At 31.3% G+C, this 13,633-nt stretch overlaps 1 protein-coding gene across 6 annotated transcripts in view; it reads left to right on the forward strand.

Moving 5' to 3' along the window:
• The window catches only part of Fak (protein tyrosine kinase 2 Fak), an 18,429-nt gene continuing 4,796 nt past the window's right edge, over nucleotides 1-13,633 (forward strand). The window contains exons 1-16 of one of the 6 annotated variants that reach the window (XM_074130291.1): nucleotides 1-248; nucleotides 2,945-3,077; nucleotides 4,692-4,823; nucleotides 4,903-5,034; nucleotides 5,458-5,610; nucleotides 5,897-6,085; nucleotides 6,175-6,252; nucleotides 6,329-6,560; nucleotides 8,082-8,123; nucleotides 8,403-8,507; nucleotides 9,337-9,519; nucleotides 9,593-9,809; nucleotides 9,886-10,076; nucleotides 11,025-11,229; nucleotides 11,749-11,828; nucleotides 11,910-12,124. In XM_074130291.1, the coding sequence (XP_073986392.1) occupies nucleotides 2,967-3,077; nucleotides 4,692-4,823; nucleotides 4,903-5,034; nucleotides 5,458-5,610; nucleotides 5,897-6,085; nucleotides 6,175-6,252; nucleotides 6,329-6,560; nucleotides 8,082-8,123; nucleotides 8,403-8,507; nucleotides 9,337-9,519; nucleotides 9,593-9,809; nucleotides 9,886-10,076; nucleotides 11,025-11,229; nucleotides 11,749-11,828; nucleotides 11,910-12,124 (2,265 nt within the window). In that variant the 5' untranslated portion in view covers nucleotides 1-248; nucleotides 2,945-2,966. Of the gene's footprint in view, nucleotides 249-665; nucleotides 808-1,642; nucleotides 1,848-2,944; nucleotides 3,078-4,691; nucleotides 4,824-4,902; nucleotides 5,035-5,457; nucleotides 5,611-5,896; nucleotides 6,086-6,174; nucleotides 6,253-6,328; nucleotides 6,561-8,081; nucleotides 8,124-8,402; nucleotides 8,508-9,336; nucleotides 9,520-9,592; nucleotides 9,810-9,885; nucleotides 10,077-11,024; nucleotides 11,230-11,748; nucleotides 11,829-11,909; nucleotides 12,125-13,633 lie in introns of those variants that run through there. The other 5 variants (XM_074130290.1, XM_074130287.1, XM_074130289.1 and 2 more) reach the window with 5 other exon arrangements.

A 13,633-nucleotide genomic window follows, 5' to 3' on the forward strand; every position in this document is an offset into this window, starting at 1 on the left:
TGATTAAATTGAATAGAGGATTAGAGATTGGACCTGTATGTGAACTATCCTGTGTATAATCTTCATGGCGTCCTGGTCCTGTTCTTATTTTATTGATTTCTCTCATTTTCAAAATAGTGATAGAACAGTTGCATTGTTACTGTGCCGTGGGTTGTGTCTGCTACAATGCTTATAGTTGATAAATAGGCCTTTCTGAGTTATTTTAAAGGATTAAAAGTGATAGGCCAAAAATTATGCCCAGAATTCAGGTAAGGGATGTACGGTAATGCTCAGGTTATGTTTTTCTATTCTAGAATGTTAATAATGCCCATAATAAATTTATAAGAAATAGGGAAATTGGTCTTAAATATTTTTATGATTCTTACCTGCAGTTTTCTATAAAGCAGTGTGACTTAAACTTTACAATAGTTGGAAAAGATGGAATAGTTACAATAACTGGATTTTCTCTCTTACAATTTAGTTTTATTTTTTTTCTTTAGGTCACTTAATTAATGCGATAAGCTGAAATTAAAGAAAAAAGATTTTCTCCTGCTAAACTGAAAGACTTTTTCACAGAGACGTCACTGTTTGATATTAAACAAATACAGTAACTGTTTAATATTAAACAAATTAATACAGTATAAAAGCTTAGTTTGTATGAATAGTCACCCACCACATAAATGTATAAAAATGTCAAAAAAAAGATTTCTAGCTTCCTGTACGATAAGGAAACTTCCTGCTTAACCGATAATATTTCATTATTGCATGATTTTTTTTAACGTTAAAAATGGTCGAGCTTGTGGACGATGTGTTGTTTTGTAGATTTGTGTAAGTAGGATATCTTTTTTTATATTAAAGATGAGTACTATTAGGGTTAAATAATTCTTAATCATTTTCTGCTTGATCTAGTAATAATGCATTCAGAAATGCAGTTTTATTTCTGTTGTAGTTTCCTGCTATTTGAAATAACTTCTTAATTATAGGATAGTTTTAACGTTCATTATAGAAGAAAGCCCTAAGCATCCCATGATTTGAGATGTTAGAATAATCAAAATTAAGGCTCAAATCAGACTTCTTTGGTGATTTGTGAAATAAATTAGGGAATAAGCAAATTTTACTTTGAATCTGTCTTGTGCTAAGCTAATGTCGATACTGTTAATTCTCGTAAAACATAATGAAAGATGCATTTATCATTAGTTCTGATAGACGGTAGCGTACCATGTCATTGATGTTTATAGGAAGAATATGTAAATTTTGTTTCCTTAATTCAAGTAAACTTTATTATTATTATTATCATTAGTTCTGATCTGTTCTGAAATTTCATTCATTTTCAGAAGTATTTGTACAGGCGATTCGTGTACCTACGTTGATTTTCAATTCAACAATCTTTCAAGTTACATAGGTCAAGTGTCTTAAAAAAAGTTGGTATAAATAGTGCATTGCTGAATAATACTTTCTGTGAAATTTGTCTCGTGGATTTTAGCTACTTTCTGTTGATTTTGCACGTAGCCCAAAAAACAGTTTTAATTCTGGTTGGTTTCTGTTCAGTTAAATAAATTTAGTTTGTAATAGAGTAATAACATAGCTTGCGTGTAATTCATTTAAAAATATAAATACTGCCCACATAACCTGTATCTTTGGTAACCGTATTCTCTCCCCTCTCACTGCAAAAAAGTAAAAAGAAACTTTCACTTCAGTACCAAGTTGTCAAGATTTTAGATTTGTAACCTTTGCATTTAGGATGTTAATGTTCGTCTTAATTTCCTTTTTCAAATGTTAGATTTCATTAAATCCAGGCGCCCTCATAGCTATCATGGTTTACAGAAACCCTTTGAGCCATCCAAGACTTGGGACTTCAAAAAGTGCAGGTGTTTTCTCTTTTTTTTTTGAACCGTTCATAGAAAGGCATGATACGATCTCCCCTGATCATTTGCATAAAGTAACCTTAACATATACGACTAACATCCAACTAATTGGCTTAACATCTATTATTTTCTGATTGATTAATCCAACATTTTATCAGATGTTTAACAATGTAAATTATTTTGTTAACGAAAATTACTAATATCTGCTGCTACTTCAGCCTTTCTGTTTATAAATCCATAACTTTCACAATTTTATATTGAGTTTTAGGCATTTTTACGTTTTTAATTAAGAATAAGTTTGTTTTGCATATTAAAGGACTTCATTTCTATTTGCTAATGAATTTTTTTGTTTCATTATTATAAATATTTTATGGAGGTCAATTATGATGGACGTTACTTTCGGTATTATTTTTGATATTGCCTTTGTGCATCTAGTAACATTTAAAATAAGATCTCTGCAAGAGACCTGCAGATGTTGTACATCTGGCTTTATCCTAACGGGGGAATTAATTTTGCTTCCTAAAATATTTGATTTAAAAAAGTTGTATTTTTGTTTATGTACGCTAAAATAAATTCAAAATATTCGATAATAAAATTATTATACTGTTAATAATTAATGTAATAAATGAATATTTCATTTTAAACGTGGTTTTGTTTTAATAAAAGAAATCTGGCATTTATCCAGTTCCCTCCAGGGATTTCCAGCCAATATTTTCTGTCTAAATTTAGATGAATAGGGTTATATTCTCGTAGATGAGAAACTTATGATCTTGACTTTTTTGAACATAATCTAAATATGTATCAAGTATTTGCGCTGAATGTCATATATTAAGTTTAGTAATTAAAGATCTACAAGTCGGGGATATTTTTTGTTTTAATTTTAGTTCTTTTGAACGAATTATGTTTATAAATTATTCGACTTATGTTTTATTTTATTTTATTATTTAAATTTATAGTAATTTAAAAATAATGGTAAAAATGGACAGGTCTCCTTTTTACAATTCGCTTTTTGAGGCGGACATATAAAAAGTAATTTAATTTTTGTAATTAGATTTTTATATGAATAAATAAACAAGTTCATTAATGAATAAAAATTATAGATACAATGAATTGGAAACGAAGATGGATAAAAAGCCAGCAGCCCAAGAAGAAACCTCTACATCCACAGTGAAGATACATTTACAGAATGGATCATCAATTAGTGTAAAACATAATGACGCTACAGATATTAAGGTATTAATATTATTTTTTAAACATTTAAGAGGAACGCGTAATCATATCAGATTATTTTTTATTTAAAAGATTTATTGGAAAGGCATGAGAAATCACATAAATCTGGCATGCTAAATCTTAGTGTAGTCTCGAAAAAAAAGTTATGAGCTAATTGCAGCTGTGATGATGGATAATGGTTTTATCGTACACAAATGCTTAATTGTTTTCATTTTGACCGGGCTTCACACTTGCATCTATCCTCAGGGTTTGTAGAATAATTTGGTTAGAAGGTTTAAGGCACTTTATATGGACATAGCTTTATAAGGATAAGACACATTATCTTCGCAGTCTTTATAATCTCATTTCTGAAGATGAGACCTGCCATCAAGAAAGAAAACAACGTGCCAAGTCATTGATTAAAAAGGATTGAAAATTGAATTTTCTAATATATCTACTAAAAGCATAAAGATTTCATTAAAATAAGTAATATATCTTTGCTTACTTATTTTTGGAAATTCCCTCAAACTAATCCAAGGTTTCTACCAAACATATAGTTCGTTAAAATACAAAGAAGGAACATATGCTTCCCAACTCGACCCAATATTGACTATTATGGCACTCTAACAGCGCGTACTCTAGATATAATAGTTTAATTAAGGTTAAAAGGGTAAAACTTGAAGGCTTCAGTATTTTTTCTTTCAGTCTTAGCGGGGTCCCTTCACATTGACACAGTATTTGCTGTGTCATTTCCTCCTTGGTGAGAATTATTAAAACAGGCAGGACATGTTAAAATGTAAAGTTCCTAAATTCCCTAAAAAGTTATGAAGGAAAGGCTGGACCGTGTGAGAAGAATAGAATGTCCTAGACTACGTTGGACTGATAGCGTGAAAGAGGTTACCAGAAGCATACTTGACATCAGAAATGAAAGGATGCCGAATTGAATCGGGAGGACTGGCGCCGGTAATGAATAATTTTTTCCTTACCTGACGAAACTTTAAAAGGATATCCAAAGGTAAACCTGTCATGAGCAAGTAAGTACTTCCAAAACAGCGGTGCAAACCATTCTTGAGGCCGTCCATTCCATAGTTCTTTTTTAAACTTGCTCAGTTAACATTTCGCCAGTCTCTGCCCAGTGTATTCACCCATCATTTTTACGCACATGTAGGGTTTATAAGTTTATATCGAGATTTATAATTATTTCATCTAGCCTAGATACTATTTTTACTTCTTACATATGTATGTATATTTTTTAATAAACATTTATGGTAGTTTGTCTTTTATTCAATGTTTTTTCTGAGCAGTTATATTTTCTGATCGCCACTAACTCGTAAGAATAATAAAAGTGTATAAGTTCGAATAAGATTTGCCAGTTACCCATTGATAATTTTGTGATCTCTCGTTAGAAATGAAACTTTCTCTTAATTTAGAGAGATTCTGGGGTAGAAGTTGAAGGTATTAGAATTTCTTCTCTAAAGAACATTAACCATTTCAATCGCTTCAAACTGATAGATATTTAATTTAATTTTTCTGCATAATGTTCTCCGAAACCTATATAAACTCTTTTTGTTTGCACCTCTTCAAATTCATTTATGTTTATGAATGTAAATTCTCTAATTTATATTTACGTGTTTTAAGGGAATTATCACTGCGGTCACGGAGAGTTTGGACTCTGGAAAAAGAGAATACTGTAAGTGTTACGCCCTACAAATCTATCATGTCCTATCTGGAGATAGTTACTGGCTTCATCAAGATACAACTATGGCGCAGGTTAGTAATGAATTCCAATTTGTAAATAAGAATTATTTTTCTTTGAAACATATATTTTCTTGACAATTTATTTTTATAGGTGGTTGAAAGGTTCGATCAACTATATCCTATTTCCGAATGGAAATTCGATTTAAGAATTAGGTTCGTGCCAAAAGATTTGGGAGATTTGTATGAGAAAGACAGGATCACCTGTTATTATTATTTTGATCAAGTGAGTTGATTATGTGATTTTTTAGCTTAATGAATAGGATTGCTACCTAGCTAGTACAATTAAATAACGAAGAAAAATACGTTTCAAAATAACTAAAAGTAAAATGGTGATTGCTTTTAAATATTCCAGCATTAAAACAAAATATCCCGCTTTTAATGCCTCTTAGTAAGGAAAGTAATAAATTATTAAAATTCATATAATTTTTGCATTCCGCTTAAAAATAAATACATCCATGTCGGCAAAAATCTGTGAAATGCATTTTTATTAAATACTTCGTCTTTTAATGAACATTTTTACACTTTTAATTAAAAGAGTAGTTTTAAATAAATAAATAGAATCGATAAAATATCACTGAAGTGAATATTAATTCAAAATTAAATATTATTCAGATACAATATTGTAACATAGAATCTATATTTTCAGGTGAGAAATGAGTATTTAAAACATGAAAAGTCTCAAAAAGCTGATATCGATTTGGCAATAAATATAGCTTCTTTATGTATAAAGCATCATTTCCGAGACACTCCACAATTCAATTTAGAGAAGAAATCGAATTTAGAGTATTTAGAAAAAGAGGTAATATTTTAGTATTATTTCAAAAGAGGGAATAAGCATTGAATCTCAAAAGTAGGGATTGAGGGCTGCGATAAGTACATTTCACATTATCTAATAGATTTGTTGCGGCTCTCGGGTTGCTTCTACAGACCTAAATGATTTTGATTAATGGTCAGCTTAACTGCCCTAAGGTCAGGTTCGCAAAGATCTACGTAGAACAGGCAGTTTATTTAATCAAAGTCATATCCATTCTTCCTTAACTATGTTTAATTTTGTATTAATTAATATATTCTTAATTAATGTGCAGGTAGGATTACAGAGATTTATACCACAGAAATTGTTTGAAGCTCACAAACCGAAAACAATGAGAAAATTATTACAAACACAATTTAAAAAAGTAACCTCAGTGTCTGATAAAGAGACTTTAATGAAGTTTTTTGAAAATGTATCACAAGTCTATTCTTATGATCAAGAAAGTTATCAGTGTTCACTCGGCGTAAGTTCATTTTTTTCAGTGAATGTTGTTTGGTAGTTTCTGAAATATATTGCCTTAGCGTAAATTAATTTTTCTGTTGGGTTTTCTAGTCTGGTTGGTCAATTCCAGTGGAACTAGTGATAGGTCCAAGTTCAGGTTTAGCTTACATTAGCCATAGATCTACCACGGTAAGTTCCAAAATACGAAATAAATCCATAATTTTGACAAGAAAAAAAAATTAATATATATTTATTTTTTATTTAGCCCACAAAAATGGCAGATTTTGCAAAAATAGAAAATCTACAAACATTATATTCAGATTGTAAAGCGCATAGAAAAGCATTGCTGAGACTGAGCGTGTGTGAAGCCACAGAAGCATTGACGATTACCTGTGCTTCATTGGTGGAAGCGGAATCATTAGCACATCTGTTAGATGGTTACTGGAGACTAGAACAAACAGTCCCTACTAAGGTTACTTCAATTTGGCAAAGGACAGGTATAATTAATTAATAATTAATAATAATAAATTAATAATAATTAATAAATTAATAATAATTAATTTTTTGAATAAACTTATTTATATTTTAGTTAAATGATAGTAGTACGAAAGGTTATCGCTCATCTTGTCTTTATAAATTTACGCTTTTGGGATGCACCAGCAAAATATTAATATTTTTGTATTTGAATTACGCAGTTTCATTAATTCCAATTCAAAAAAAGTTTAGATGAGGTTAATTAGTTCAAAGTAAAGGATTAGAGCGTAAAAACAGAAAAATAAAAAACCGCTAAATTCCAACAGCTTTAAGTAATTAAAAAAATGTATGAAGTAAAGTAATCGCCAATTTTTTCAGGAAGGCTTCACGTCCAACTACCAAGTAGGTGTCGTGGACGGGGGCCGAAGCTCATGCTTTAAACAATTTTTTCTAACAAATAAAAACTAGTCACGCGGGATTCGAACTGGGAATCTCCCACTTACAAAGCCACGCTCTTCACATCTAGACCAACATCCGCCCCTAAAAAAATATATATGTGAATAAGTAAATAAAAATAGTTTGCCGTATTTTGTTGTAAATTAGCCGATAGGGCTTTTATAAAATAAGGTTTTCACGAGCTAATTTCATATGCTTCATTAACTCTGTTATGAGCTCGTTAAAACAATAGATGACCTGGAACTTACCCTAAGACACTAGACCCTGTCATGCTGGGAGCTACGAGACGTTCGTCTGTCATTACCTTCATCATCATGCAGTGAGAAACTATGCTTTTATTTGGAATCATAAATTAATTGAAGATGTGAGAAATTAATTTTCAAGTTTGGTGATCAGAAGACGAATGAAAGAACACTAGAATACTTAAGGGGTTCGCAGGCCCACTTCCCACCAGGGATTACGTACTAAAATTTGCCTATGATTAATTCTTTTTAAATAAGGACGATTCGAGAAAATTCTTTCTTCCTCTTTATTTCGATTTTCTCGCTTCCCATACTCAGTTTAGATTTGGATCGTTGCGGTGACGTCGTCGAAGAGTTTTGAGGAATGTGATTAACTTCATAACGCGTCTGGAGCTTCCCTTACTGCTCGCACCGCCTTATCTGAAATTTAGAAGACTACTTTTTCTTAAGTCATATATGACAATGTTCTGTTGCCAGATGAGAATGCACGGTGATACCAAAGAAGTACTCCTAAGCATTACACTTTCAATAATACCTTCTAGAAGTCCTGATCTCAGTACTTTTGAGCATAAATGAAATATTGTCAATAGTCTAGAACGAGAATTTTTTCAGCACTTTAGAACCCTAAGTGAGTCTCATATAGCGTTAATGAAGCATTGGAGAGTATCTCTCTGCAGATAATTGAAAAATAGGACGATTTAGATTAATTCTACAACTATGTGAATCGCCGAATAAGCGTTTATATGTAGCCTTGTATTACTCCTTGACCTAAGAGTAAATTATTTTTTATTAACGCAAACAAATGTGTATGTAAAAATTTCTAACTGTACTTGTTTTAACAACAAGCTGCTGTATGGAAAAGATTTCCTTGTCCTTGTGCTCATAAAGGTATACTATTTACTCAGTTGTATTTAAAGTATTGATATTACTCATATTATAATGCAGAATACATGTTAATATGGGTAACGCTTAAATTAGAGCAATTTGTAATTATTTCTTCGTGTTTGTAAATATTTTTATATTTAAATCCTAATCAAATATATTGCAAATTAATGCCATATAGTCTATTTTTGTAAAACTACAATAATAGATTTACGAAAAGCATGTTTTCTTATTGATACTCTGATTTTATTTATTAGAGTTAAACCAGTATTTAAACATTTTTAGAATCAAGAAAACAAAGAGAATCAAAAGATGGGAAGACCAGAAGTGTTCTGTCCGATGATTATGCTGAAATAGTTGATGAAGATGGTGACTATTCTACACCAACAAGTAAGCAATTTTTCATTTATTCGTATTTAATTAGTGATTTATGTAACTTTTTTTAATTACTAAATCATTGTATTGATTTTGTCGATTTCCCACCTCTATGCGTACATGCTATGATGCAATGCGTTCGATAACTTAACCTCTTACTCGGGAAGGTGATAATCAGTTTTAAATTTTTCCTTCATCGACGTTATAGCTTTTAGCAAGAATAAGAAACCTCAATATACCGCTTGAATCTTTATTGGTAATTAATACAGATTCTAAATCATAGCAAGCCTTAGTATTGTTTAGACCGTGTAAAACAGATTAGTCTCTAGGAAAATCAACGTAAAAATCATTGCTTTAAATAGCTGGTAAAAACATTCATTACACGAGTAATAGCTAGAAAGCAACAATGAGCATGACTGGTATTGATGAACCATCTTTCTGTCTGGTTGGTAAGATCAGAAGAATAGATAAGTCCAATTCAATCACTCAAGACAACATATCCGAAGACAATAATTCTTCTCTAACGGTTAGAATCGTTCAAGTTGAGAAATGCATATCAGCAAAGAAGCTAAGACTACCTGCTTGGTGAAGTTTGTGAACTTCCAAACGCAACTGCAAAATGAGATACCGCTTTATGAGATGAAAAAGACATGCTAATGAAAGCAATGTTTCCTTTTTTCGAAAAATATTTGATAAGCTCAGCCTAGGTTCCCTTAAATGTAATATAAATATTTAATTCTGTTAACATATGTGGGGTATTTTAATGCTTCATTTTATTATTAAACCTAATAATTTAGTCTTAAAAAATATCAAATGTTACGTACAATTTTGAATTGAAATTTAGCAAAAGATTACGAACTGGCAAGATGGCAAATTGAACTTGGAGAAATTATTGGTGAAGGACAGTTCGGTGACGTACATTGTGGAACTTGTACGCTAATTTCTGGGCAGAAATTGGAAGTAGCTATAAAAACTTGTAAACCAGGATCGGATATGGCTACAACGGAAGTATTTCTTGAAGAAGCATGTAAGCTAATTGAAATTTTCAGATGGACATTGATTTTTTTGGATTTATTAATTCATGAAAAATTTATTTTCAGATATAATGCAACAGTTTGAGCATAAACATATAGTTCATTTAGTTGGTGTATGCACAGAAAATCCAGTATGTATTGTGATGGAATTAGCTAAACTGGGTGAATTAAGGGCCTACTTACATGACCATAAAAATACTCTGCAGTTGTCTACACTGTTACTATACGTTTATCAGTTGAGCACTGCGCTTTCGTATCTTGAATCTAAAAAATTTGTTCATAGGTTAGTGTCTAAACATTAAAATATGTTGGTTATGTAATATGCACCTAAATCCTAATCTTTGTTTGTAATTTTGCAGAGATATAGCTGCTAGAAATGTCCTTGTCGCTTCGGAAGACTGTGTTAAACTAGGCGATTTTGGACTCTCGAGATGGGTGGAAGAACGTAGTTACTACAAAGCTTCACGTGGAAAATTGCCCATCAAATGGATGGCTCCGGAATCAATAAATTTTCGAAGATTTACAACAGCTAGTGATGTATGGATGTTTGGTAGGCTTTTACAGCGATAATTATCAGTAGTTTATTGTATAAATGATGTTTATGCAATTTAGCGATTCTTCCATTTAATTTTACATTTGATGTATTTTTGTAATCCATTTATTCGTACCCCTTTTCAAATTTACATCACATTACATTTCGTGGCACACATCCACAATCAAATAGATAAGAACACTTGAGTATTCCAAGTACTGAGTGAAATGTGAATATTAATTACGTATTGAAGACAGAAAATAAAAATAGTAATTCACTCAAACTCAAATAGAATCTGCATTTTCTAATAAAGACTCTGGCAAAAAAGAGTATCATAATAAGATATTTAATAAAATGAAATTTTATACACAAATATATTTATAAATTTGACCATTTAAAATGAACTTATAATACTTACAAAACTTGAACTTATAATAAAATTAGCAAATAAGAATGAACCCTTTCCAAGAAAGGGAAAAGAGATTTGAGTTACAGGAAATCAATCGCTCTGGCAATACATAGATTCAACAGAGCGAAATATTCTGTAAACTCTTCAGTAAATTCACGAATAAGAAATAATCTTCGGCTAGTAGGGGGAAAAGTTATCATTTCTAGACTTAGAATAGAATAATGATGGTGTAAAGAACGGAATATTAGAGCTCCACCATCAGGAGATGATGTTGAAACGTTATGAAGGTTTAACATTTTCAATTTTTTGTTTGTACAAGAAAGACCATTTTTAAAAAGTAAGAAGGAAATAAAAAAAGCCATTCCTGAACGTTTTATTTATTTGGTCAAGGACTATTATTCTAAGGATTTTCAATTTAATAAATGTCTGGTCTAAACCCGATGGACCATTTCTCTATATCGCTACTATTCTCCGTAATTCTCAATATTGTTAATATAGTTTCACACGAATAATTTCTATATTCCAAAATTCATATTAAATTATATTAATTTTTAAAGGAGTCTGTATGTGGGAAATACTTACGCTTGGAGTGAAACCTTTCCAAGGAGTCCGTAATAACGAAGTCATTGGAAAATTGGACAACGGAGAACGTCTACCTTTGCCGCATGGATGTCCTCCAAGACTTTACAGTTTGATGGTACAATGTTGGGAATATGAACCGTCCAAAAGGCCGAGTTTTAACCACCTTAAATCTAGGCTTTAGTTAGTATAATACTTTTTTTTTTTTAATTTCTCTAATGATGAAAGTTTTGAAGCGTAATAAATAAATCGACCTATTCTCTTTATTATAATTTCAATTCATGAATTTGGCGTGATTGAAAGCATTCGTTGGCTTTGAATTTATTTGTTGTTAAATAATATGTGGCAGAGTTATTAGTGTAAACAGTAGTCAACAAAGAGACATTATTAAGTAGGTAAGTATATATTAGGCCATTGGTGTTAGGTACCATTGCTAGAATTGTACTGAACTAAATGCAGTGCAACCTTTATATGGGGAATCAAAATAATAGTATATAATATAAATATTATATATAATATTATATTTATATATAAATTTATATACATATTATTAATATAAAGAAAATATACATTCTTGCAGAGTTTGAATTTTAGTTTTTAGTTGATTATGATTGGTTTTCTAAACTTTTGATTTTTAACTTTCATTACGTATTTAATAAATTAATAAATTTTGTTTTGTATTAATATAAAATTTGCCTTTAGTGAAATCATGTCCGAAGAGAAAAGTCAAGCTCAGGAGACTCTGAAACGGGAAAACAGGCGGGTTCAGGCAATGTCCTGGGGTAAGTTTCATTGCAGCAAATGATTTTCTTCTTTTATTATTCTTGAATCATTTTCTTACAAATCTTTTTAATTTTCAACAGGTTCATCAGCTTCAGACGAACAAAAGAAGGACACGGGTGCAGTAACCTACATTGTGGCTCAAGATCCTGAAGTATTGGCTCAATTGATGAGGGAAAATCAGAATGCAAAAAGGATTAATCCGTCCCTGTACACAGCTCCAGCATCACCATTTAATATACTTGCGGTAGAGATTGATTCTAAACCGGCTGACGTGGCAGCGGGCGATGAGAAAGAGGTTTCAATCCGGTTTAAGTGTGTTTTGGCGTGCAAAAAAAAATTTTTTTTAGTTTATTTTTATTTTTTTACTAGGGGCAAGGGTTTGTGGTGTTAGCAATGTTTTGTGCTTTGTCCACTTTGTCCAACGCTTTCTTTGTGAATTTATTCCTTCCTTGAAGTGTGATTCTTGACGATGTTAAAAATATCTAATCTACTGCTACCCTATTTGACTTGTTCCAACAATTTTTTTTAGGTATAAATTTATTTCTGATATGTCATTCAACTTTAATACCTAGGATAAAAGGGAGCCTTTTGGCATATACACGGAAATACTGGTATAATTGTTCGCTTAGATAAACGAAAAGTAGAAATAGCTTTTAAAAGTAAAAATAAATACTAACAATGCCGTCTAGTCTCCGCAATTGAGTCTAAAAACCTCTCTTTTCTTAAATCTTGAAATTCACTTTCTGAAAACATATCAGTGCTCTCTCTTGCAGCTATCAGAAGAATATCTGAAGAATCCCTGAATTTCGGTCATTTTATACCTACCGTGAATTTACTAAAGTAAAAAATTATTAATATTTGTACAACGGGCAAGGAGCACATTACTTTTAAATTTTTCTTATTCCAATGATATTCTGTAATGAATTAGCCATTTTTCTAAGTCTTTAATTCAGGGACCTTCAACATGTTCATTGATATTTGGCCAGGACTAATTAATGTTGTGTACATTTTCAGCGGCGTGCGCTTAGCAAGATAATCGTATTCATTTCCACCTCTCTTCTTGAAACCGGTTTCCCCTCATGGCTTGTAGGTGACTATGTAGTGATTCATCTTATTGGTTTGAATATTGAGTTCTACAACCCTCGCTGACTGCTTATCATCTTCTGTAATGTCTTTTCTTTTAACCAATGCTAAGAACAATGTTAAGATAAGCCCGTTGATCTATAAGCAGCACCAGAGTTCAACGTGGGTTTAAAAAACTTCGTTTTTTTGTTTTAGCACAGTAATTGAGAAAATTGAGCTTTGATCTTTTTCATTCAAGAAGGCTCATAATACATTTTTTAACCCAAATTTGCCGAGACTTAACAGATCCTCAACAACTCTCGCCTTGTTTAAGTAGGTCTGCCTAACTCGCGAGATTATTAATTTAAACTCTTTCCCTTACCTTTGGCCAGTGGTAATGTGGCACCTGCCTCAAAATTTCTGCGAATCCAATAATTGAATTAAGAAAATATCCAGGTCTGTGACAAGTTAGTTAGATTCTTCCGCGTTCACATTGCCCGCGTTTGTTTCCCAGTGCAAGTCTGCTATTTTTAATTAAATGTTAATTTTTTATAGTTGTCTCAAGATTATGCTTACATTTCACTTTCGTTTTGAAGAAGTATCTGATAGAACGTTCAATATAGATTTGATTTGAAATTGCCATTCCAAGATAGTATTTTTTCTACCACCACAGACCCTTTCGCTTTAAATAATTACAAATTGCACATGCGTTATAATGCATGTTCGTATTCACAACTGCACG

Source organism: Rhodnius prolixus, unplaced genomic scaffold (assembly GCF_049639745.1).
Source record: "Rhodnius prolixus isolate KJV_2025 unplaced genomic scaffold, Rpr scaffold_4, whole genome shotgun sequence".
In the NCBI taxonomy this organism is placed as follows: domain Eukaryota; kingdom Metazoa; phylum Arthropoda; class Insecta; order Hemiptera; family Reduviidae; genus Rhodnius; species Rhodnius prolixus.